The sequence below is a fragment of the Manis javanica genome, chromosome 6 (genome assembly GCF_040802235.1).
Source record: "Manis javanica isolate MJ-LG chromosome 6, MJ_LKY, whole genome shotgun sequence".
In the NCBI taxonomy this organism is placed as follows: domain Eukaryota; kingdom Metazoa; phylum Chordata; class Mammalia; order Pholidota; family Manidae; genus Manis; species Manis javanica.
In genome coordinates this window covers 6,473,247-6,499,388 of record NC_133161.1, presented here as the reverse complement: position 1 = coordinate 6,499,388, position 26,142 = coordinate 6,473,247, and the positions used below count along the sequence as shown (strand labels likewise).

At 52.2% G+C, this 26,142-nt stretch overlaps 1 protein-coding gene across 1 annotated transcript; it reads right to left on the bottom strand.

Annotated features, from left to right (window-relative positions):
• Positions 1 to 6,032: 6,032 nt before the first annotated feature.
• Positions 6,033 to 25,420, bottom strand: PDIA4 (protein disulfide isomerase family A member 4). Its single transcript, XM_017644102.3, has 10 exons — positions 25,073 to 25,420; positions 19,492 to 19,666; positions 18,039 to 18,244; positions 16,586 to 16,724; positions 14,033 to 14,238; positions 13,758 to 13,916; positions 11,764 to 11,915; positions 8,492 to 8,648; positions 7,831 to 8,064; positions 6,033 to 7,230 (listed from the first exon to the last, which is right to left on the bottom strand). The coding sequence occupies exons 1-10, from the start codon at positions 25,158 to 25,160 to the stop codon at positions 6,815 to 6,817; spliced, it is 1,932 nt and encodes a 643-aa protein (XP_017499591.3). The 5' UTR covers positions 25,161 to 25,420; the 3' UTR covers positions 6,033 to 6,814.
• Positions 25,421 to 26,142: the final 722 nt, after the last annotated feature.

The window sequence follows — 26,142 nt, the reverse complement described above, 5'->3', positions numbered from 1 at the left end:
ATTTAAGCAAAGATGAGGGAGTTTGCCCTGATTTTGTCATAAAAATAATTCCTCCCTGGACACTCCTAAAGTGCTTTATGAAGGCAGGTTTCCTTTATCTATTTTTTTCTCATCTGTGTTTTCCCATCTCCTAAGCCAGGTGACATTCTGTCAACCTTCTTTTCCCTCCTTTCATTCAAAAGCCACCTGTGTGGGTCCCATTTGTGCCACACCTGCTCCCTTCCCCACACTTCCTAAGATGGGGCTCAACAATCTGAGATCACTTGTCCTGACAGGCAGTATCTGGAGCCTGTGGTCAATGCCACACCTTCCCAGCTTCCTCTGCAGTTGAGCTGGTTTCTCAGGTCACCTCCTGGTTTTCCAAGGCCCGGAATGTGGACCTTCCTGGGGCGGGGGCGGGGGCGGGGGCGGAGGTTGCGCAAGGTGCAGGCTTGAAGCACAGGGGGCACTGTGTTCAGCCCCCTGCGTCCAAGCCGCTCTCAGCCTTGTCCCGTTACTGCCCTGGGTCCTGGGAAATAGGGGGACCAAAAATGGGGGAATGGCCTAAAACTGTATCAAAACCCAACAACGGGGTACAGAGCAGCCATGTTTTTCCCATGCCTCACCAACCTTCACCTGGAGAGTTAGCTGGATATCAAACATCTCCCTTCTGCAGCAGCTTTGAATTGTGAAAATAAAACTAAATAAAAACCCAAAAATCAAAGGACACCCCAGGCAGGGCTTCCACAGTCCCATGATGGACCCATCTGACTCTGGCACCAGGCTGAACCCCTTGGGGGTCTGAGTGGCCCAGCGCACGAGGGCAGACTTGTAACACGGGTCGTCTTAGCTGGCTCGAGAGCTGTAACAAAGTGCCGCGCCAGGGGCTGAGACACGGCCTTTGCCTGGCCTTGGCTTCTAAGTTCTGCCTCACAGACTTCATCCTCTTCATCGGGAGGCCCTCCCCCCTGTTCCCTCATCTGTCTTAAATACAGAGCCTCTCAGGGCCAGATGCCAGCCTAGATGAGCAGGGTCCCCCCTCGAGGCTCATGGGACGTTGCCTCACTCCAGTCTGGCCCTGCTGACGCCATACTGCCTCACTCGGCAATTTTCTCCAAGCGGTTCCGAAGAGCCCACCTTCCTCTGCCTATGTGAAAGTGTGTATTGTACACATGCCCTTTCTGGAAATGACGCGGCTCCCTCTCCATTCCTGTGGTCCTCAAACCCAGGGGAGGGGGAGGCAAAGGGGACGAGACACGCTTTGGTGTGTGATCAGATTCACAACCGCAGGGCCATGCGGGGGCTGGACTAGGCTGGTGGCAGCAAAGGGGACAGCAGGGGCCATGCCCTGCGCCAGCTCGGCAGTGAGGAAGAGCCCTGAATTCACATGGCAATGAGACAGAACACAACTGACTGCAGCTTCCAGCCCTCTGCATTCTGAATCGCTGGAAGTGCCCTGCACCAGCCCTGTGACTTTGGGCAAGCCTGTCTCTTCTCCGGGCCTCAGTTTCCTAAGAAGGAGGGAGTTAGAAGTGTCAAGACTTTGGTAGGTGAGCTAGAGTTGCCAAGGAACTGTTGCTTGCTTCTACATCCCAAATTAGCCTTGGGGTGACCCAAGGCAGTCATGCAAAACATGGTGCATTGCAGGTGTCTGTGGGTGCGCCCCAGAGGGCCAGAGAAACAGGAAAGACTTTAACAAACAGCTCCACTGGGCACTGCGTCGAGGTGACCCACGGAATGGAGTGCTTCTGTCAGGCCAGCTGGCCCCTCTTGTGTTCAGATGTGCGTGCAGCACACACACTGCAATCCACCCAAACAACCCAGCTCAGCCCAAATCCCAGCACCAGACTGAAACTGCAAACTTTTCTAAAGGAACTCAGTGTTTGGGTCTTTGTTACATTCGGGGCATCCTCTGTGCTAGTTTATTTATTGTGATTATAAAACAATCAGAAAAAAAGAGGCGTTTTACTTCAGTCTGCAGTTTCTAACCCAATCCATCCCTCAGATGCCTTTTCTTTGGCCCACACAGTAACCTTACAACCTGAATTAGATCTGATATTTTAATATTAGGGGATTTCACATTAAAATGTTTTTTCTTAAAACATTCAACAGCAGGCCCAGATTCCCACAGGCAACAAGTGCCCCCTTCAGGTGGGACACAGAAGCTTGAGTGTGCCCTGGTCACCACCACTTCCTATCGCCTGCCTCCAGCCCCTGCATGCACTTAACTTACCTGCTAGTTTCCTTGAACACTGGTTTCCAACCTCTGATCCTGAAGGTTTCTCAAGTCTTCAGCCAACCCGTTGTCCATGATTTCTGGGCAGGATGATTTTGTAGCAGAATCCCAGGGAGAGGGAGGATCCATGATTCCTATCAGCCCACTGATTGAGGCATCGGTTCTCAATCCAACCTAAGCTGAGCTCACGCTTTCTTTTTATACAGAAGATAAAAGAATACAGGGCTCCTTTCCTGCATGATTCCTTCTCCAAGTAACAGCCACTGCTTTCTCAAAGGCCCCCTTCTCCACTTCGCTAACAAGTGATCCTTTGTCCTCCCCCTGCCACGGTATCTCCGTAATCTAAGGTGGGTTCTTACAGAACTGGGCTCATTCTGTGGAGGCCGATCCGAGTGAAGAGTGCAGAGTGGGCTGTGGTGGCTGAGAGGGGCTCTGTGCCAGGGGGATGAGAGGCCCCAGAACCCCTTCCCTGCCAGGCCCTCACACCTTGTCAACCCAAGGACCTGGGGTCCACACATCTCCAGTTCTCCATCAGTTCATTCAAGCTATGTGCTCAGCCCTGGGGGGTCTCCCGCATGTCTTTAGCTTTCCCTAGGCTCATGCTTGGCAGGCCAGCTGTCCTGTGGGTGGGCAAAATGAACTTGAGTAGGAAGTGTGCTTTGCCCTGGAGTGCATTCTATATACCCAATGCATTATAATTGGAACCCAGGCACTACAGAAACGTGCCTTCTCAGGGTTGAATCCCTTCACCCCAGATGATAGGATCTTTGGAAAGCATGAGCTACACCTGTAACTTGCTGTTGACAGTTCACTGTGATGGGCTCAGGGTCAAGTTTGTCCCTGGGCCCCTGGAGCACTTCCTGGCCCACACCACCCTTCACCCTAGGGTTGGCCCCAGCTGACAGGGGGAGGGGAAGGTGTGGAAGGAGCCGAGGGCTGTGTTCTCACAGTATACACTGGGGCTGGCAGGCTGGCACTAGGACAGTGGGTCCCTGCAGCTCGTGGATCTGTGCACTTTGTCGTAAGGCAGCCAGTGACCCTGCACACTAATGCCTTACTGGCTCTGAAAGCTTCAACAAGAACCCATTTAAGCATCTTTCTTAGTCCAGCTATTTTCCACCCCAGTTTCCAATAGAATCCAGTAATTTAACAGAGCATTTATTTATCTCCTTCAGAAGTCTTTGGCCAACACATCTCGGGAAACACTGGTGCCGGTTCTAGTTCTGGCTTCTCAGCTTACTGGCCTTGTGGCTGTGGGCAAACAATTTGACCTCTGGCGTCCATTTCCCTTGCTACACAATGGAAGTCCTAACACCTGTCCTGCCTACACTTCAGGCAAAATGTGATAGCATTTGAGAGCCTCTGAAAGTAGATGCCAAGTACCACCCTGCTGGATCTGAGCAGGCAGGAAGTGGGGTCCAGGAACCCTCCATTTGGGGTCTACTTTGTGTCTGCACAATGCTAGGTCAATGGCCCCACTGGGCCCATCAGAACAAGCAGGAGTGACAGACAGATGACAGTTCCAACATCAAGGGGAAAGGCCTCAAATCAGGCATTTCAGGACTCTGCAGAGCTTCCAGTTGGTGTCCAGTGTTCTGTGCTCCAGTTCCCTCTTCATGCACTAGGCATCCCATCATTACCTTGGCAAGTACCCGACTAGAAGACAACCACCTAGAAGAGGAGTGTCTTCTTTAACCAGGGCTTCAAGCCCGGTACTCAGCGGCTCCATGTGCCCTGCAGAAACAGCCGCCCCACTGGTGATGCCCAGAGACTAATCACCCCTCTCCCCATCTCCTGCCACACGTTACTGCACGGGATCCTTATGAGCACCCTGCAAAGAAGGCTGGCTCTTTACCCTGCAGCTGGAAGATACGCTGCCGTCTGCCCCAAGTCATGCAGCCAAGAGTGAATGAGGGGGGATTAGGGCTCCAGTAACAACACATGCCAGGCCCAACACCTGGCAGGCCTGAGTCAGGGGTATGTGCCATCAGTCTTTAGGATTTGGTAGCTTCCACGTCCAGATCCCCTGGGGTTTCTATACACCTCATCTCCCCAACATGCCAATGAGACAGTGACAATTAAACACTCCCCAAACTTGTAGAGAACACAACTCGAATGATCTGATCCATCCCTTCACCACTTCTACAGTGGAAGCTGTGGGGAAAACAGGTACAGGAACTGCTGTAGACGAGGCTGAGACAAAAGCAAGTGCCGCCATCACTTGCCAAGGACCCAAACATTAAGATGTCTTAGTCTTGGACAGCGGGGAACATGGGGCCAGGGACTGGCACTGGAGGGGCAGCTGCCAAGCTGTGACTGTGACTCGGCCGTGGTTCTGTGGGAAATGCATTCTCCACTGTGAGTGGGGAAGCCACAGGTCCTGGATGCTTCAAGGGGAAGGGGAGGATGGACAGGGAGACGATGCAGTGAAGTTGTGGTTAACTATTTTAGTTGGTGATGAGTAAACAATGTTGATTATACTAGTCTCTTTTATGTACGCTTGAGAAGTTTCATAATTAAAAACTCCACTTCAGAAACTGGCCACCACCCGAGTTCTGTCACCCACCTCAACTTGCCCTCAGCCTCCTTAGCCTGCTAGAGCATGTCTACTCCGAACACAGCCATCTCCTTGCATGGCCCTGCAGCTGTCTAAGGCTCCCCACTACTGGACGTGGTTTTCCAGTGAGGGAGACGTCACAGCGCAGTGAATGGCGGACTGCATCCAACCGCCAGCTCTGCATGGGCCAGGCACACGCCCTGGGGCTAGCAAACCTCTCCCTCTCTCCTACCTTCCTGTAAAAACTGAATACAGGGTCAGGCTTTTGCTTAGTGGGCCATAAAATGTTAACTGTCACTCCATTATTAAAATTTAAACCTGGTGATGTCCCTACTTAAAACCATCAACAGTTCCCCAGAGTTAAAAGATAAAGGTCAAACTCCTGACTTATTGCAGGAGGTCTCACCCTCTGGTCCACCTTCCCCAGCCTCAGCCAGCACCTTTCTGCCTTCACACCCTCTTCCCTCTACGGGACTTTCCACATTTACGTCGCAGCTTGACGCCTCTGTCCCCATGCACCCGCTATGCCAACTTGCGGAGCTGGTCACCTCCTGCTCTCTCGGCTCCATCAGGCCCAGGGTCTGCTCTCCAGGCCCCACACCGCTCCACACGTCTTCACCTTGGCACTGCTCACAGTGGACTGCAGTCACCTTACTTGCCTGTCTCCTTCCAGCTCCCCAACCTGTCTGGGGTAAATTCTTTCTCAGGGCCTACTTTCTACAGTCAATATAGATGAGTTCACTCCATTGAGACATTCTTGGGCAACTTGGTTTCCAGATCGTCTGGAAAGGCCCACCTAGACTGCCCCTCCCCAAGGCCTGCTTTCCTGCCTGCACCCAACCCCTGCAACAGACACATCCCTGTCGAAAGAGCTGTCACACCAGCTCAAGCATTTCTGTCCTTGGCACCTGTTTCAGTCATGTTTAGGAGCAGTGAGGGACGGGGAGGAGAGGGATGGGATACAGCCTGGTGGCTGAAGCTCACATCATACACAAGCCCCCAGAACCACTGTGTCCTGGCCCTCCCCTCCAGCCCCCAGAAGTGCTCTGAGCTGTCCCTGTCGTCTATCCCTGCCCAGTCCTAACAGAATGCCACTGCTCACCTCCTCCCAAGAGCTGAGACCACAGTGCCCCGCCCCGGATGAAGGGGCATCAGGTCAGGCAGGAGGGAGAGCCCGCCCCACCACACCCAGGTTGGGCCGCTCCACCCTCAACCAAAGCTCCAGGACGGAGCGGACATTCTCCAACACAGTTAGGGAGGTTGATTTTCAGTAACGTTTTTATTCCATCACAGCAGCCTACCTATCACCCTAAATGATGACCTCCGGTGCCCTCTCTCCTCCAGCAACGAGACTGAAGAGGCGGCTGCTGGCCACAGGTGGGTGGCCTCTCCCGAGGCTGAGCCTGGAACCTGGCTTGCAGGGTCTGGGGGACCCAGGAAACGCTCCTCACCCTGCGGTCCTTGGTTTGAAAGAAGGCACAGTGACACCCAGTCTCGCCCAGACAAGCTGCTTCTGTCTGACTGGACACGGCTCTGAGGTGGGGATGATGTCATTCTCGGCAGGGTGTGCGAGGATAGCTCCTAGTTTGTGCTGCCACAGGCAGGAACAAAAACCAAGCACAGCAACATGACATCATCTTCAACAAATAATCCCTCAGACGGTAAAATAAAAGGCAAAAATCAACATGATTGGGCAAGTGTTTCTTTTAAATTTTACATAAAAAAAAAATTCACATATAAGAGATTCAATTTATCTGCTTTGACGAAATAGAGAGCGGAAGGTTAAAAAAAATCAGACCTCAAATAATGATAAAAATAGATGTATCCTCTGTAAAAATCTGGACTAATCTACTGAGTCATTCATATCTATTCAATATTCAGAGCATGAGGTGAAATATCAGAGTATAAAAAATTAATCCAAAAACAAAAACTCGAGATACTGCCCCTGCCCTACTGGCCCATCAGCCGCACGGCTGGCTCGGCTCCGGCCGCCGGCAGCTACGGTGTCTGGTCCTTCCCGCTCTCCGCAGACCTCAGCGCCTTCACAGCTCTTCCCTGGTCCTGCTCTGTTTTGTGGCATGTTCTTCTATAAACTTGCTCAAATGCTCCAGATCTCTGTTTCCGTCCTCAAATTTAATTGGGTTCTTTTTGTCCCCACTGGGCGCAAAGTATATGGTGGGGAAGCCCTCAACTTTGTAGCGGTCACTGGTGACATCATTGGCAGTGGCATCCATCTTGGCAATGACCAGATTCTTGTGGCTCTTGTACTTCTTGCCCAGGGTGGTGTATACGGGCTCCAGCTGCTTGCAGTGCCCACACCAGGGCGCATAGAACTCAATGAGGACGTCCTTCTTGGGGTCCATCACGATGGAGTCAAAGGTCTTCCCCACCACGACCTTGACCGGACCCTTGTTGTTCTTGGGCACTGGCTGGGATTTGATGACTGGCCTCAGTTTTCCTGCCGATTAAAGCAGCAGGGTGAGGAATGCTGAAAAGGCCCTGGGCCCTGGTGGCTCTGAGGGGGCTGGCGTGCAGAAGGATGGGGTGAGTCCAGGCTGCAGGGCCATGCAGGCCTTGTCTCCAGAAGCCCACCCGCTTACTTCCGGTTTCCTCACATCTACTTCCCAGTCCCCGCAAACGCCAGAGTGGGTGCAGGGGGTCCCACCCCAGGCCTAAGGGCCACAGGGTGCTGTCCAGATGAGATGCTGCTCAGTGCAGAGGGGTTCCCAGGAGAGCCAGCACCCAGGGCTGGGGAGGAACACCAGGAGACTGGCAGCCAGTGGAGCAAGGGTCTCCCGGCCAGGGCTGGACACAGGGCATTGTGCTCAACCAGATGCACAAAGACACTTCATTTAAAGCCTCAAAGCAAGTTTTACACAGAAGGAAAGGGGAAGGAAAGGGGAAGGAAAAGGGAAAAAGTGAAAGAACGAGGATTTCTCGTCTCTATGCTCCTCTCAGGTCCAGGCTCCTGAGGACAAGTGAGGGGAATGACGAGGCCCCAAAGGCGAGGGCGGAGGCAGCAGAGCCAGCGCGGAGGGAAGGCCCAGCTTCGGCTCACCTTTCTTGAAGGCGGTGACGAACTCGCGGAGGGCATCTGAGTCAAACTCATCCGGCTCCATGGCGAACTTCCGCCCACTCTCGTCCAGGATGGCTGCGTTGACGTCCTCCCCGCTCTCGCTGAGCCCCAGGTCCTTCACCTCCGTGGCAAAGTCATCCTCGTCAGCCACGGCAAAGGTGTACTCAGGGAAGTCCTTGGCCACCTCCAGGACCTTGTTCCGCCAGAACTGAGTGGCTGACATGGGAATGAGGGCTGAGCACTGCACAGACAGGCAGCCTGACAGTCCCCAAAAGCCCCGTGGTAGTTTGACAAGCCCCCGTCAGAGAGGGCGGCATTGCTGAAAGAGCAGCCTCAAGCGCAGGCAGGCCTGGTGGAAAGCCCCAGGCCACCGACGCAGGCCCCGGCTGCCTGGGAGTTGAGCTGGTCTAGTCTGAGCTCTGCGAGGCCCCAGGTCTCGAGCCCACATCTCTAAGGCAGCTCTTGATCTACACTAAGCTCCCTTCCTGCCAGAAAAGGAAGGGAAAATGGTAGCTACATGGCACAGAGGGCAAACTCCTGGAAGCCATAAATAGAAAACAGACCCCAACCAACAACCCGCAAGGGCCTGAGGGCAGGGTGCCCAGTGCCCACCCGCAGGCAGGCCAGCCCTGGAGTCCCTCACCAGCTCTGTAGTCAAAGCTGAAGTCCACACTGTAGTAGACGACCACCAGAGGGCGCCGCGTGTACCGCTTGGCGTCATTGGAGGTCTTGCGGTGACCCACGAGAGGCAGGGTGTGTTTCAACACGTAGTCCTTGATGGCCAACCCCTGCGTGGAATCCTGCAAAAAGGGGGAACAGGTGAGGGGCAGGCAAACACAGGCTTATGTAATACCCCACCTTTGCCACCACTGCAATGGGTAAATGAAGCGGTGGCCTGGGAGAGCCGTTTGAAGGGGAGATGCTCTGGGCTTGTCCTCTCTCCCTGGTGCACCCCAGTAAGTCCCTGCTGTCTTTTGAGGCTCCTTTCCTCCAGTGAACCCTTTAACGAACTAGAGAAAATCATTCTAAAATTCATATGGAACCACAAGACCCCGAATAGCCAAAGCAATCCTGAGAAGGAATAAAGCTGGGGGGATTACACTCCCCAACTTCAAGCTCTACTACAAAGCCACACTAATCAAGACAATTTGGTACTGGCACAAGAACAGACCCATAGCCAGTGGAACAGACTAGAGAGCCCAGATATAAACCCAAGCATATATGGTCAATTAATATACAATAAAGGAACCATGGACATACCATGGGGAAATGACAGCCTCTTCAACAAATGGTGTTGGCAAAACTGGACAGCTACATGCAAGAGAATGAAACTGGATTATTGTCTAACCCCAAAAATAAACTCGAACTGATCAAAGACCTGAATGTAAGTCATGAAACCATAAAACTCTTATAAGAAAACATAAGCAAAACTCTCTTGAATATAAACATGAGCAACTTTTTCCTGAATGCATCTCCTCAGGTAAGAGAAACAAAAGCAAAAATGAACAAATCAGACTACATCAAGCTAAAAATCTTCTGTATAGCAAAGGACACCATCAGCAGAACAAAAAGGCATCCTACAGTATGGGAGAATATATTTGTAAACAACATATCCAACAAGGGGTTAACATCCAAAATACATAAAGAACTCACATGTCTCAACACCCAAAAAGCAAATAACCTGATTAAAAAACGGGCAGAGGATCTGAAGAGACACTTCTCCAAAGAAATTCAGATGGCCAACAGACACATTAAAAGATGCTCCACATCACAAATCATCAGAGAAATGAAAATTAAAACCACAATGAGATATCACCTCACACCAGTAAGGATCACCACCATCCAAAAGACAAGGAACAACAAATGCTGGCGAGATTGCAGAGAAAGGGGAGCCCTCCTACACTGCTGGTGGGAATGTAAACTAGTTCAACCATTGTGGAAAGCAATATGGACATTCCTCAAAAAACTAAAAATAGAAATACCATTTGACCTGGGAATTCCACTCCTAGGATAATCTACCCAAAGAAAACAAATTCTCAGATTCAAAAATACATATGCACCCTTATGTTTATTGCAGCACTATTTACAATAGCCAAGATATGGAAGCAACCTAAGTGTCCATCAGTAGAGGAATAAAGAAGAGGTGGTACATATACACAATGGAATACTACTCAGCCATAAGAAAGAAACAAAACAAATCCTACCATTTGCAACAACATGGATGTAGCTAGCAAGTATTATGCTCAGTGAAATAAGCCAGGCAGAAAAAGACAAGTACCAAATGATTTACCTCATTTGTGAAGTATAACGAACAAAACTGAAGGAACAAAATAGCAGCAGACTCACAGACTCCGAGAAGGGACTAGCGGTTACCAAAGGGGAGGGGTGGGGGAGGGTGGGTTGGGAGGCAGGGAGAAGGGGACTGAGGGGTACCATGATCAGTGCACATGTTGCGTGTGGGGTCATGGGGAAGACAGTGTAGCACAGAGAAGACAAGTAGTGAGTCTGGTATCTTACTACACTGATAGACAGTGACTGCAATGGGGTGTGGGGGGACTCGATAGTAAGGGTGAATGTAGTAACCACGTTTTTCTTGTGAAACCTTCACAAGAGCGTCTATCAATGATACCTTGATAAAAAAAGGAAAAAAGAATCTACTGAAAGCTACAGACCCCTCTCCGGGGACCATGCACACTGCACAGAACTGTGCCCGATTCCATGGTCCACAGCCACAGGCCCATTAGGATATATCTTTGGCCCAAGGGTCAGTACCTCTAGATGAAAAGCAGAGAAGCTAGAGGAGAGGAGATGGGGCAGCCACCGCACATCCAGAGAAGGGGGGAGGCCTGAGCAGACAGGGAGCACATGAGTCTCGGAGATGGAGACTCCAAGATGGGCTCAAGACCCAGGAAGTCAGGAAGATCTGGGGCAGCATCTCCAAGGCCCCACCATGTGCTCAGCTCACAAAACCACATCACAAAGGGCACCACAGCTCCCTGCAGTGCACACAGAGGCATCCAAGCTCACCCCACACTGCCCACCATGCCAGCCCAGGCCAAAAAGCGAGGGTCAGGGCCCCATGGGGCTGGCTCTGGCCTGAGAACAAGGAGACCCCCATTTCCTGCTAGGTCTGCTCCTCTAACTGGGGCCCTGGGTGAGACGGACCTCTTCTCTGCACCCCAGCCTCTTTCTCTCAAAGACAGCTTTGACTTGAAGATCTCAGGTTCCTTCTAAAATGGAAGGCCTGTTCACTGAAGCACAGGGCCCCTGGGCAGCACTCGGACAGTGAGCTGGACCCAGGCTCACCCTCTGCCCGTCTAGAGAGGAGTGTGTCACTCCTTTTAGGAATATGGGGGGACGTGCCTAGGAGGAAGAAAGGAAGGCAAATCCACGTGCCATGCTCAACAGCTCCCTGGTGGACACAGGCCTACCAACACTTTGCAGTCCTCAGGCCCCAGCCACCTGTCAGCAAGTGAGGCTGGGCACAGACCCAGCAGCACATCTGGCCAGGAGTGAGCCCTATACACAGGCCAGACCCCCCCAGCAGGCAGGTGCCAAGAGGCCAGTGCTGGCCTGCTAGGGGTACGATGACAGGGAGCGGCACTGGCCAAAGCAGGTGGAGCAGTGCCAGGGGCGCCAGTCATGTGAGAGCCCCCGGTCCCTCTAAAAACTACAAGATGCCCAGCTGGCTGTGCTCCCAGCCTCAGCCTTCCAGGAACCTGTGCCTTTACTGTGGGGCAGGGAGAGGGGCTGGGAAAGGCGCTCCATACCCTACGTGTCAGCAGCATGGAAAGAAACCTCCACACTTCAAATCCCCAGCAGCGGCTCAATCAGAGTCCTCATGCCACACCAACACCCAGGGGCTGGCACCTGAGAGGGGCTATCGGAGCGGCAGGACGAGGGACCCCCACTCACCTGGATGTCCATCACGTTGCTCCTGGGCTCATACTTGGATTGGAATTTCTCAGGCTGCATTACAATCAACTTTCCCAGAGAGACCTTCAAGAACTTTGCTATTTCCGTGCTGAAAGTGTGGTACAATTTGTAATCTTCTCTCAGGTTGTTAGCTGAGAAATTAACAGAATGATAAATACTCATTTATGTCACCGCTTACAGCTAAAGCTAACACCCTGAAAACAGTGTAATTACCATGGTGAATTCTCTGTGACCAATACCCAGAGATTAAAACTTGGTGTAGGTGCAATACCTTAAAACCTCTATACTGGAATTTGTGAACAAACAAAACTTGACCGTTCACAGAAAACCTGAGAACTAATTTGTCAGGAAGTGAGGTTGACTGCAGTCCCCAACGCTGAGAAGCACGTTACCCGGGAGGTCACCAGCCAGGAGAACCGGTGAGCATCCCACGCTCCCACACCTGACACCCCGGGGCGGCCTAGAGCAACTTATCGCTTCCGGAATTGGACAGACTTAGATTCCAATCATAATCTTGCGACCCACTAGTCGTGTGACTTCAGGCAGGTCAGCCATCCCCCCCCCGCGAGCCTCAGTCCTTTCCCTGCAGAAGCATGGAAGCCAGCCTTGCAGACCACTGTGACGTTTACTGAAGGCAGCCCACTGGAAGGTACTTGGTGCACAGTCTCCTGCCCCGTCCCGAGCCCCCAGGTCCGTGTCATCAGGTGGCCGTGGGCAGAGACACAGATCACCTGAGAGCTCTGCCGCCCACCCCAAGTTCACAGACCGCTCCCTCCCATCAGCCTCCCTTCTGCTCTTGCCCCAGCAGCCTCCGCACGGACAGCCTTGCTCCTCCCACACGGGGCACAGGGAATGGGCCCAGTAACTCTCACCCCCGGCAGCCCGACCTGACCAGACCAAGCTGCGTGTCGCAGCTGAAGTGTGGTGGCTGGAGGGTGGCTCAGGCAGTCCCGCCAGGGTGACAGTTCCCTCCACAAGTTTCTGACTCATTCCCAGGAGATGACAAGGTTGCTTAATCAGTAGGACTAAGGAAGCACCTCAGCTCTGCACAGGCAGCAAATTTAGCTCTGTTCTAAGTTTTACGACATCAATCTCCACATTTGTAAAATTGTTCTCTCGCAGCTCAGAAATTAATGTAAGTGGCAAGCAGTGCACTTAAGATTGTAATTACTACTTTAAAGTCCAAAGCCAAGCATGTTCAGTGTGTGAGTGGGGGTGCAGGTAGAGGGCATGCAAGGGGAAAGGATATGGATGGAGAGGGCCCTGAACATCCATAAAAACACCACCTTCATTCTAACCTAGGGGCCGTCCAGGAGGGCAAGGACCCTGCCTCCAAGCAAGAGCCAGACAATGGATTTAAGATGGGGCAACTGCCACCTGCCCCCACAGAACACTGTAACTGACAGCTGGTCATAGTAATTTAACTTCTCAGACTAACTAGACTAGTACTCTGGCCCGTCTACATTATCGCAATTCGCATAACCCCCTGAAGTAAAACAGACCAGGTTGAATGTGAGAGTAAAAGCTGATCAAGTCACCGCCTGTGACCGCGAGGCTAACTAGCAGAGCCAGGACTAGAACCTGGGTCTGACTCAGAAACCCTTATTCCCTGGACAAGGCCCTGCCCCTTGCAGAGGAGCTCTGGGAAGGGGCTCCTGGGAGGAGAGGGAGGTAGACCGTGAACTTGGATGAACTTGACTCTGCCCCTTCCCTCCTCTCAGTCCAGGAGGGAGGTGGCACAGCCATCCACTGAGTACCAGATCCTATCATCCATGTGGGATCGAGGCATCCTGGAACAAACCTCCAACCTAACCCCAGGAAGGAAAGCCTATTCCCACAGATGCTATCTCGGTTCTTCCATCAAGTCACCCCCTAAATCGATACCCCAGTTTTATGCAAAAGCAGCGGACTCCCCAGTAACCTCGGAGGGCCGGGCACATGCATCTTGCCCAGCCCAGAGGACCACCACTTACCAGCATCCTGGTACAGCTGGTAGGCTGGGTCACTCTCTGCCTTAAAGACCCCAATGATGATGACATCATCTCCGTCCTTCAGGAACTCCTGGACCTGCTTCAGGGCCAGAATCTCCTTGGAGGGTGGCCCTGACTGCTCGATCATGTAGTCCATGATCCCTGGGGGCAGAACACATGCCTGAGGAGGGAATGGGGAGTCCAGGGCACTCGGCCGACAGCCTACACCCACCAGGGAGTTCCCTCTCTACTAAGGCAGGATTGGGAAGTGGCCATACCATATTTTTCCCGTGGGCCATTGTAATCAAAAGGCTTCCCCTTGCGGAAGATTTTCAAGGTGGGATAGCCAGAGACCTCGAACCTCTTGGCCAAGTCTGTTTCCGCGATGGCGTCGACCTTTGCCAAGGGGATCGGTGGGACACGCTTGCTCAGGTCCTTGGCGGCCTTCTCATACTCAGGGGCCAATTTCTTGCAGTGTCCACACCTGCAGAAGGACCCAGTCTGCGGAGTCTGTTCCCACGGGGACACAGCCTCCAGCTCAGGGAGCGCACAGATCCAACCCGCAGGGACACAGCCTCCAGCTCAGGGAGCGCACAGATCCAACCCAGGGCTCCTGGGCAGCCATGAGAGCTGGCAAACCCCAGTGTCTCCGAGGTGAGGGCACCACGCCGGGCTCCTCCCAGAGGCCAGAGGCAGAGCTGCCACAGGGGCACTCACACGCCCTCACACGCCGGGGACACCCACACAGACACAGACAGGAGGGTAACTGGGGCATGGGGTACCACGTGGGGAAGGCCGAGGCACGCCCTGCCCCCAGAAGGGAGATTTTCTTGGTTGGGGAGTTGGGACAGGTAAGGACATAAGTCAGGGATCGCTTCATACCGGACACGGCAGCTGATCTGGGGCATTAAGGATGGGCTGAAAGTGGAGACAAGCCCATCAAAGGTGAGGTCTGGGGAGGGACAGTGAACAGAGGAACAATGTAACAAACCCACCCCAACACCAACCACACAGGGCGGGGTAAGGCAGGTGTGAGTCAAGGAAAGTCAGAATTGAGACAATTTTTAAAAGCCTCTGTCTACACGCAGTAAGAACTGAGGGGTGACACCTGGACAGGGCCTCCCAAGGGTACTAATAATATTAATAGGCCCTTAGTACTGAGCTAAAATGAAACAATCTTGTCAAGGTTCTCAGGACACCCAGGTGAGCTACTGGCCCAATCCTGTGGCATGTAAAACTATCTGCAGGTAAAAGGACTGTAGTCACCTGAAGCATTAGAAACAAGACGTATCTCCACTAAGCATTTACTACTCACATGACGTCAAGGAGTAGTTTGCTGAACCCGGTTCTGGGCAACCATGAACTTAGAATCCACATAGGAACCGATCACCAAGCGACATCACCACACGACATCGCTGGGCTGACATTCTTCCTCCAACGCCTCCCACCCACACGGGAGGCTCCTTTGGAGCAACAACAGCACAGGCCTCCGGGAGCGCTGCCAGCCCACCTGTGCCCCGCTTCCTTCCTTCTCCTGCCGTCCATCAGAGCCCCCTTTGCATGCGCCCCAACAGTGGCTAAGTGCAGTGTCTTCTGCTGCAGAATCCAGTGCCTTGGGGCTTTGTCCACAGGACACACCCATTGGAGGTCACTCTTATCGGGCCCCACAGCCACATTCCTGACAAACACCGAGCCTGCTCAGGAATTAGAACCACTTCTGACCTGTGATGAATTCGCCAGGATAAACGGTACCTCGGCTGGTCCTTGGCCCTTGGGAAGGCTGACAGCCCTCCCGCACCTCCAGCGCTACATGAACATCTGCCCTGGAAACAGTCTTTGCTGATTCGCGCTGTCTACTCCCTCCCCTCTTCACAGGGCAGGATAACAGTGCCTCCTCCACAAGCCAGCACCAGACTGTCAGACACTCTCTCACTGCCTTTCTTTCTGGCACCTTCTTTCCCCTGGTCCTCCACACCCGATTCCTGCTCTGCAGATCCCGCTCCGATCACTCTGAGCTGTGTTATCGCCAACTGTCCGGCTGCCAGAACTGACTATGACACCTGCACTTGTCAGGTATCACAAACTGAGTGGAGGGGACGGGCGGCAGGGAAGCTGGGGAACCCTGAGGCTGTGGCATGAGGAAGGGACACATCTCAAATGTGAAACAAGGCCAAGGGGCATCTTTTGAGATTTATTCCATAACAGCCATAAGCAGAAATGAAGACAGATAAAACCATGGTTCAAACCCACAGGAAGCAGGCAGCAAGGCTTAGATGGTCAAGTCTGGGACAAGCAGTGCAAGGCCACTGGCTGTCACCACCCACCCACTCCTGGGACACTCTGCTCTTTTCTCCTTTATTACAGCCAGATGAACTTCTATAAATGGCATTTCCACGCCTCCTATGGATGTGAAAGTGTCACCTCCCACTGCCTAGAGCCACAGCTGTCAAAGTGCTTTGACACTTCCCTGGGCACGTCCCTGGCACGGGCAGGACGGTGTGAAGTGGCAACCATGGGATTCTGCAGGCACAAGGCTGGTGCACAGCTATGTCCTCCAGCCTCCAGGGCCTGGATGGCCCAGCGGTCCCCCTTTGTGTAGACCACCTGTGCTTCCCTCTCCTCCACGTTCCATTCAGCCTCATTCTGTTCCCTGGGGAAAATAGTCTGGAATGATCCGCAGCCCCACCTCACCCTGTGTGCACAGTGGGGACTCATGCCCACTTGTTCTTGGGACCTCATGTGCAGTGGTTCATCTCTGACACCCCACCCAGTACCCAGCAGGGTATTAATATGGGACAGAGCTAACTGAGATGAGATCAACAGCATCTTACCATGGGGCATAAAACTCCACCAGAATGATGTCTGCATCATTCACCACCTCATCGAAGTTGTCTCTGGTCAGCACAAGTGTGACTTCGGGTGGAGGTGTCCAGTTGGGCTGGGAGATCTCTTTGACCTTGGCAACAATTTCTGAAAGAAACCAAGCAAGACTGAACACAGGCAGCCCCCAGGCCTGCAGGTTCTTCACCTCGCTCGAGGCAGGTGGGGGGAAGACAGAAAGTGGGTGCTACAAGAACAGGAAATATGATTCCCCAGAATCCAACTTCATCTCCTGCCAGTGCCACTCGGCAGTTCTGAGGCCACAGTTAAGAGTCACTGTTCCCAAAAGCCACCTGTCACCTTCTCTGCAGACTGGTCTCAGCTGTTGGAGAAACCTGCTGAATGGCTCCACTGCTCCAACTGCAGACTAACTGGAGGCGACACCCAGGGGCTCACCTCTCAGGGTCTCTGACCACAGGTGCCCACTGCTAGCTTTGGGGCATCCCCTCAGCACGTACAAATATACATGTATTTGGTCATATGCATCCAGAACTAGAACATTACGTGTCACAACGTGTATGCAAAATTGAGAAAATGAAGAGGCGGCACCTCTTCCCACTGCTCAGGTGCACTGCATCACCTGGGAAGCTGTTATAAACCAGAAGGTTCTTTTGTGGCCTCCCTCCCCAGAGATGGATTCAATGGCGGGAATGGGGCCCAGAACAGTCTCATAAAGCACTTTCCTAGTGGTTCTCAGAGTGGTGGCAAACATTTAAGTTTCTTTCTTGTTTTTGCTGTGGAATCCAACAAGCAGCCAGGTCTGAGAATGACACCTGCGAAGCACGTGCTTTCAGAGTGAGGCGCACACTGCAGCATGGGCACGGCACCCCTGCAACACCAACCACCTGTCCCCACCCACACCTGAGGCCCGAGTTAGTTAGCGTTGGGGAGGCCCATCCACTTTCACACCAGAGGCTGGCAGCCCAAGAACCCCACTTGGACAAGCACTGCTCTCACGATTCCAAACTGAGCCACACACCTAGCAGTTGAAGGCTGTGCATAGACCTCCAAATATACGAGCCTATTGACTTTTACACAATAAAGTATACCACTTACAGCCCGTTTTAGATTGAGTACCTCATGGACTGGTAAGTTGACATTATTTGTTAAATAAAAACACCAAGTTGCAAATGGTGTTTAAGATTTGCTGACAACTGTAAATATCATACACACAGACATGTTTGCTTTTATGTCTTCAAAGGATCTCTGAGAGACACAAGGGAGAGCTGTCACGCTAGCTGCCTTCTAGGAGGGGAGCTGGAGAGCCAGCTCAGGGTGGAAAGGCTGTTTGTCATCTACTCCTCGGGGTCACTCCCAGTCCAGCCACCTTGTCTTCCTCTCTATTTTCCAAACTCCCCCTCCTCTCCCTTTCTGCCTTCCTCCTACAGCCCAGACGCTGCTCACCTTCCTGGGTCCTGGAGCCCTCGTAGTCGACAGCCTGCCCCTTCTTAAGGATCTTGATGGTAGGGTATCCACTCACATCAAACCTGCTGGCCAGCGCTGACTCTGAGGTCGCATCGATCTTAGCGACAGGAATGGGAGGGTCATTCTCCTTCAAGGCACCAGCAATTTTCTCATATTCTGAAGCGAACTGCTTGCAGTGTCCACACCTAGAAGTCAGATTTAGGGAAAGAGAAGCAGGTGAGCTATGCCCACGGGGAATTAAATCCAGCAATGCCACAAAATTAAGGGCATCAGGACTGGAAATTTCACAGTTAAGAGAGACATACTAACATGGGGGAAGCCAAGGCAGCTGTAGGTCAAACAGATCAGGTTTGAATCCCAGCCCTGCCTTGGGCACATATTTTCAACATCTCTAAACCCCTGATGTATTTTTCATCTGTAAGTTTGGTCTGGGGACCATTTTCAAGAGGTCTGTGAGATGAAAACTCTTTACAGAAGACCTTTTGCTTTTTCACTCATTCTCTGAGATGTGTACAGTGGAATTTTCCAGTTGCCACAGAACTGATGTCAGCGTTCTGTTATCATGTAATGGACTATTGTTAAAGAGGAATTCATATTTTTTAAATCCCTCGGTCTTGCTTTCTAATATGGTAAATCCTGATAACCATGAACCACAGAAAAGGCTATTCGGGGACTTCAATTTTAAAGTATTAAAGGGTCCCAAGACCAAAAAGTTTGAGAACTGACCTATAAAGTAGATTTGTAACCCCACAGACCTATTCAAAGGACTACTTAGATATTTTATGTAAAACTCCTCCTGCTAGGCCAGAATATCAGGCACAGAGAAAAATATAAGTGCACCTTGACTCTTCTGTCTCTAAAGCAAACTAAGTAGGGCTGGGGAAAGAGGAAAGAAAAGGGGTGAGATGACACCCAGCGGGAGGGGAGGGGAGGAACAGTCCTAACGCACTGCACCGTGAGGGTGCAGAGGAGAAGGATGGGGCCTGGCTGCTGCCTGGGGGCCTGTGCCTTCCTTACTGAGACCCCAGGCCTGCACTTGGGGCAGCAGGCCCAACTACTGGCAGGAGGAGGGAGGTATGATGGCTTTGAGACAGGTCAGGGGAGGAATCTGTAACGAGGGACACGTTTGTCACCAGCACAAGTCTCTCTGTCATCACAGCTTGTTAAACACTTCACCCCCAGCGGTAACTATCAGAGGACATACTCGTTCTTTAAAACTGCGTGCAGAGCTGCGTTCTGTAGGGCTGGCTCCTTGGATGCCTGATGCCAATCAGCAGAATGCTGAGCTCCTGCCATTCCCGAACCTAGGGCTCGAGTTCCTGCCCCGGGACACTCCCGCCGACCGGCGTCTGGATGCCTGGGAGGGCTCAGGCGTGAGCCCAGAGGAGCCCCTCCTCCACCCTGGCAGAACTAAAAGAACCACCGTCCTTACCACGGAGCATAAAACTCCAGCAGCACTGTGTCTCTGTCAGCCACAAAATTATCAAAGTTTGCATCATTTAGGACTAGGACACCGTTTTCATCTTTAACTTCTAAGTCATCCTCCTCCTCCTCCTCCTCCTCCTCCTCCTCTTCCTCCTCAATGGCATCTTCTTTGTTAGAAGAATCTGAGCAGAAAATACCCAGACTGGTTAGGAAACTGGTGACTCTCCTCCTTAAAAACTTTCCCAGAAGCCCAAACCCTTAGAAGTGCATCATGAGTCCCTGGGAGCCACTACAGGCAGGGATGGTGACATGAGGCCTCCCCCACCCCAGAAATTCCCCTCCAAGTCTGCTTACTGGGTAGCCTCTCTGGACTTCATTTAAAGGGAGGTCATGGTTAAAAGATGTTTAAAAACCACAGGTGTAGAATATTTAAAGTCTTAACACCCCAGCAAGACTTGGAGGGCAGGACCACCAGCTGCTCCAGCCCTGCTCTGCATGCCTCCTGCCTGGGCAGCCCCCTCCTCTCCACACTGAGATGTGACCTCTCAGGCAGATGTGCTCAGCACCAGCCCCCTGCAGCCGTTCCAGGCCTTCAGCACTGCAGCCAGGCTCCTCTGCCCACATCCCGTACTTTGCACTGTAGGGCACCCCACTTACAGTTACCCCTTAGCCAGGGCAAGGCTAAGTTGCACCAACAATGCTTCCTCTCTCCACCCTAAGTTTTCCACGGGCAGGGGTGCATTCAATCTCCCCTGAACCGATGGCTGCCTGGCCCCCAAAACAGTGTAACAGGAAACAAGTACTTGTTCTCAACTTGGCCTTCTGGGGGACAGAATACTAATTCCATTTCTGAAAGGGGTTGGCATTTTACGTTATGCACATAAAAAAATAGCGCCATAGGTTTTATAATCCTTCAGAGACAGGTCGAAGTGTGAAGAGGATAGGGAGTTATATTTTACATACAAAGCCACCCCAGCGCAATCTCCAGGGTAGGGGTTGTTTTAGGAGTTTGTGCAGTCAACATGCAACAAAAATACACAACAAATCAAGCCTTCACAGGATGCCCTGTCTGGAAGCAAAGTTCTCTTTACAGAACATAAGCTGAGTACATCTTATTACCAAGGTTTAACTACATATTTTTACCAAACTACAGAGACAACAAATAGTGGGACTGTGGTTCTTCTTAACCAGGTCCTCCAGTTGCTGCCACACTGGCAGATGGAAGCAAGCACGGCAAGCTTTCTCACCAACCCCGAATCAGCGTGTTTCAAGGGACCAATTCTTCCTTTTGGAGATGCTTCCCAGGAGATAGAGCAACACAGTTTTGGGGAAGGAAGGTGAGGTCAGGGCTTGAAAATCTGCCCTGGGGATCCCGGAACCTCAGGGACTTGCCCATCTCAGCCCCGCCCCTAACTAAGGCACAGCTGGCTCGCAGGCTGCTCAGACAAGCCAGGGAACTGGTCTGGGTGGGGCAGCAGCTTTGTTCATTGTCTAAAATCTGCCCACCTGCAAACTAATTACAAAAAGCAAACCAAAGCCCACCCCACTGAGCACAGTATCTTCTACCTTGTCCCTTGACGCATCTCCCCCCACTTCACACTCCTCTCTCCAACATCCGGTGTAAGTTCCCCCCACCTGTGTGGGGGGAGGGAGAAATAATCTGGGTACACACACTAAGCTCCCTCCCTGCCCACTCATGCACTCTGGGTCCAGTTCCCCACCCCCATGCCTCCCCAGCCACCTCCCCACGTCCCTCCTCAGCAGCAGGAACTCAGTGGGGTGGACAGACCTGCAGAGGCCCCAGGCCCCCAGCACTGTCATCAGGTGGCATAGGATGCTTGGGGAGAAAGCCCAGGCTCAAGCCCTATCTCCACCTCTTGGGCTGCTGACCGAACCTTGTTTTAAACTCATCACACTGAACCCCCTTTCACTGGTGACTGGCAGCCAACACTACACACCCAGATAGTTCTGCATCTGAGCACCTAATGCTCTTGAGAACCTCCCAGTTTAACAATGGCTAGCCAGAGGTTCCAGGTACTTCCAGGAATCCCGCCACAACAACTCTGCATGGCAAGTACTGAGCACCTGTGCTGGCCTGTGGGACACAAGTCACTTTCCAAAGGGCTAGTCTGACCGCCCTGTACTTCAAAGTCCTACCCAATGGCCTGCATGAGGGCTGCAAACCTGGGGGCACGCTGCAGGGATGTTCCGCAGGCTCTCTGCTCCAGCTCGGGGGCCCAGGAGGCAGCACACGGCCCGGCCCGGATCTGGATGCTCACCCAGGCGGGACAGCCTGCTGCGTGCAGTTAGGCAGGGCTCATGAGCCGTGAACCCACACTCACTGCCACACTGCTCTGCTCAGTCTGAGAATCGAATTTACTTGCAGGTAGATGGTAAGATCGGAGGAAGATTGAAAGAAAACACTGGGAACTCAATAGGCTCTTCCAGCAGGAAGCACAGCGAGGGGAGAAGAGGGACTGGGAAATCTGCTCAAAGCACAGGGGTAAGGTGTGTTTTACAAAAATGAGAAGCAAAGAGGCCGCTGTACCTATGCTCAGCCTGAAGTGGTCTGTGAGCACTACCTGTGATGGGCTCTCTGGATTAAACCGCTGTCCACGAGTCACCACGGGACAGAGTTCTGAAGGGTGAACTCATTCCTGATCCTTTAAAAATAATGACTTTCATTATATTGTTTTAAAGGATAACAAACGAAATACCACACAGCCTACAATTAAGAACTCTCAACTGCACCTGCACTAAGGACCCCACCTTTCCATCCCTGCCTGACTTGCAGACAGCCTCAGTGCTGATTCCTCCGCAATCTGAGAAGATGCTGACTGTATTCCTACCTACCCGAAACCCACACATTCCCGAGGAAGACATCTGAATTTTAATGGGAAGACTATTTTTCACTGGGCTTCACTTTTAAGGCTGGACATTCCAGGATACAAAATACATCCAAAGCCTTCCAGCACCTTCTGCTTAGCCCATTAGCTCCAGCACCACATTGCTTAGCCCATTAGGTAGGGCCATTCCTGAAAAGGGGTGTCTCTGCAGTCCCTGCCCACTGTCAACAGTGCATCTGATGACAGCACTGGATCCCTGCCCAGCCTGGACCGCAGGCAGCCCCTTTCAGGATGTCCTCACTCTGTGCCCTCAGCTGGTCACTTTCCCAATCCCCACCAGAGAAGTCTCTCTTACAGTTGGATAAACTCTACCATTAGATCAATATTGAATAGTTTATATTAAACCTGGAAGAAGAGAAATTCAATAGAAAATAGATCATTACAGCTGATACTATGTGCCAGGCACTCTGAGCTCTAAAACACATCCTCTCACCCCTTGAGGGAAACCATACTACGTGCACTTTACACATGAAGAAACTGAGGCCCAGAGACATTAGTCACCTGTGCAAGGATCACAACGCTACTCAGTGTAGGTTCCTGACCACTTAACTGCTATGCTGTATTGTCGCATCAGATTTTCCTCCCAATTTGACCAGTTTTCGGTGGAATCTTGGGAATGAAAAGCAAGAGGCAGAGCAGTTCCTTACACACGGAACATCCACTTACTTCCAAACGTAAACCAATCCCAAATAAAAGCAGCTTCAACCACCACCATCAAAATATTTTCCTTCACTATTTTAGCTGGAAAGGTGTGAAGAGTAGTGATTTCTAATCTGAGACATGGAAAGTCCAGCACCCCGAGACTTTTACCATTAGGGCTGAAGCTCTATTTAGGCACATATTCTTAGGGCCCTTTAGGGGCCCAGACACCACTGGGCTCTCTGAATCTGAAATGTAAGAGGCAAAAACAACCAACCAAACTAAAAAAAAAAAAATAGACTTGGAAAATCCGGGGGTGGAGGGAAGTGTGGGTAAGTTATCTGTGATAGGCATTCAAAGTAAAAGGCCAGGGACGCCCTCATGATCGGGAAGAGACAGGATAAGGACCAGAAGTGGCACCCGACCCCGAAAAGACAGGCCCTGGGAGACCTGCGGCGGCCATGATCACCGCAGAGGTCCCTGGGCTTGCCTCAGAGGGAACTGCACCCCAGGCCTCCCCAGCACGAGTGACCTGTGACACCAAGGATAACCCACCGGTCCTAACAACCCCTGAAGTCCACCAAAACAGAGTCACTGGATGAGGACCAGGACAAGCTATTCTACCATTAGCTATATTCTGACAATTACCCTCCACCCAGTGGTCGTCAAACTTTAACGTGCCTCCCAAAGTTTATTCCACCTATAAATCAATGAAGAACAAGTTTAAAACGCAGACTCAAGGGCCCACCTGCATTGTTTCAGTGTATTTTGGGACTCTGTATTTAAATAAGTGCCAGGTGATTTGGATAAAGGTCCCAAGCCACACCTGAAGGCCACCCTGCTATCTAGTTCCTTCTGCAGGTGTTTTTTTCAACAAGTGCTGCTTTTTACTTCCTATTTGGGTAAAGACTTGGATCAGTGACCCACACAGAAGTTACTCAAATCTGTTTGAAAGAGTATAAAGTTCACACTTCCCTTACATACTGGTATTAGAAAAGAGGGTTTATTTATATTGTAACAAACTCGCTGGGGAAAAAAAAATCATCCTCTGGAAAAAGGCCAGAGAGCAAGAGGCTAAGAGCAGCAATGAGATGACCGTTCTCTGGGTACAGGATTCTTTTCTTGACTAGTTCTAATTTCCAAAGTTCTCTTCTGCCGTTTGCTTTCCGTTAGCTGATAGCAAAGAAAAATGTAAGAACAATGACTAGGAGCTAATGTTCCCACTAGCGCAGGAGCTTTATGGGCCGGACCCACGTTCATCCTATCCTCCCAGAAGCCAGCACGGTGACTGCTATAGTAGGTGCTGAATTAAATGCTCGCAGAAGGAACGGGATCTCTGGTTTCTAACAGATGTAAACCAAGTTTTCCCGTTCTCCCTCAAACCAGAATTCATTGATTATTTCCAAATCTACAAACCACTTTTATTTTTATTTTTTTATTTCTAAAGTTTAAAACTCGTCTATTTATTGCTTAGAAACTGCAGTCCAGGGCCGTCTCTCTCCTCTGCTCCTGAAGAAGCAAGCAAGCCAGCCTCTCCCTTTAAACTCTCAGGTACAAACCACATTTTTAAAAAGCGAAATGCGTGCTGCCCGTGGATGCCCTGGGACGCCCCCACTTGGTCTCCACGCCCTCGCCCCTTCTCCAAGACCTGTTCTGAAAGCAGTGACCCCCCCACCCCGGGCCTTCACACTCCCTGGGAGTGTTCGCTTGGAAATTTTAACCAGTAACCATGCTCCCCTTGCCAAGAACAAGCAGTCAGTCTGGACCGGAGAAAATCTGAATAGAATCTGGGCGAAGGAGCCTGTTGCAAAGAAACACTTTGCACCCTCTCAGCGTCCGAGCCTCGGTGGCAGGGGGCTTGCTGAGAGGCCCCGGCCTCCGCTCTGGGATCTCCAAAGCCACTCTGCCCACCGCTATTGCCCTTAAGCTCCAGCAAGTCGGCGCCGGGAGCCAGCCCTCCACGGGCTCCGCGCGGAACCCAGCGGTCCCCGGGTCGCACCCACCCCGGCCCCGCCAGCCCCGGCTGGCAGGCGGGCCGCTCACCTTCACCCGGCTCCCCGGCGCCGGCGGCCGCCAGCAGCTTCGCCAGCGCCAGGAGCAGGATGAGCAGACAGGCTTTCCGGGGCCTCATCGCGGCAGTGCGCGGCGGACTCCTCGTGCGGGTACAGCTGGGAGCTCCGCAGTTCGGGATCCGGCCTCGCGAGCGAAACGGGAGCGGAGAAGGAAAAAAAAAAAAAAAAAAAACCTCAGGAAGTCCTCGCCGGCAATTGGCTGGGGCCGAGGGAAGCTGACGGCCGCCCAATCCCAGCCCGACCGGGGGCGCGAGCAGCGTGCGCCTTGCCGTGCGTCCGAGCTCCGCGGCACCGCCTTCTGCCCCCGCCCTCCTCGGCGTCGCTCTCCGCGCGCGCCCCGCGGCTCCGCATTTAAAGCTCGGAGCCCTAACGTGAGGTGCCCCCTTCTGATTGGCTGCGACGCGGCCACCAATCAGAGGCTGCCACTCGGTTTGCCTGGAGCGCAAGGGAAGAGACTGAGGGTGAACAAAGGCAGCGGGCCCAGGCCGGAGGGGCGGGACCTCACTACGCCTGGGGCGCGATTGGAGGCGGAGCAGTGGGTGGGGCGGAGCTTCGAGAGGTGCTGCGGAGCTTGGCAGGAAGAACACGTGTACTTAGAGCAGCCCGGCGGCGGAGTGCTGTTCTACCAGCAACTCCGGAGGCTGGAGACCCACGCCAATCCGTTGATGGGAAAAAGAGAGAACGGAGCTCCCATATCTGTTTTATGTTTTTGGGCTGCTTGGTTCCTTTTTTTTTGCTTAACCAGATAAGCTTGTATTTCTTTCCTGGGTTAAGCACCTACTGAGCTGGGGGCGGGAATGAGCATGCAGTAAAGTGAATCCAGAATTAGGATTTGAGGGAAGCTTCTCACCACAGTCTCATCAGATGCCTGTCTGAATTTTGTCTTATATTGTTTACCTCTCGTGATTTTCTGCAAAAGTGAAATACCAGATAGGCAATCTGGTGGTTTGCATAGATCTAAATATAGTCTTGAGGTTTTCCGTCTTGACAATTTAGGAGAAAACCAGGTTAAGAATGATTTTTGCAGTCAAGCTTGTTGTG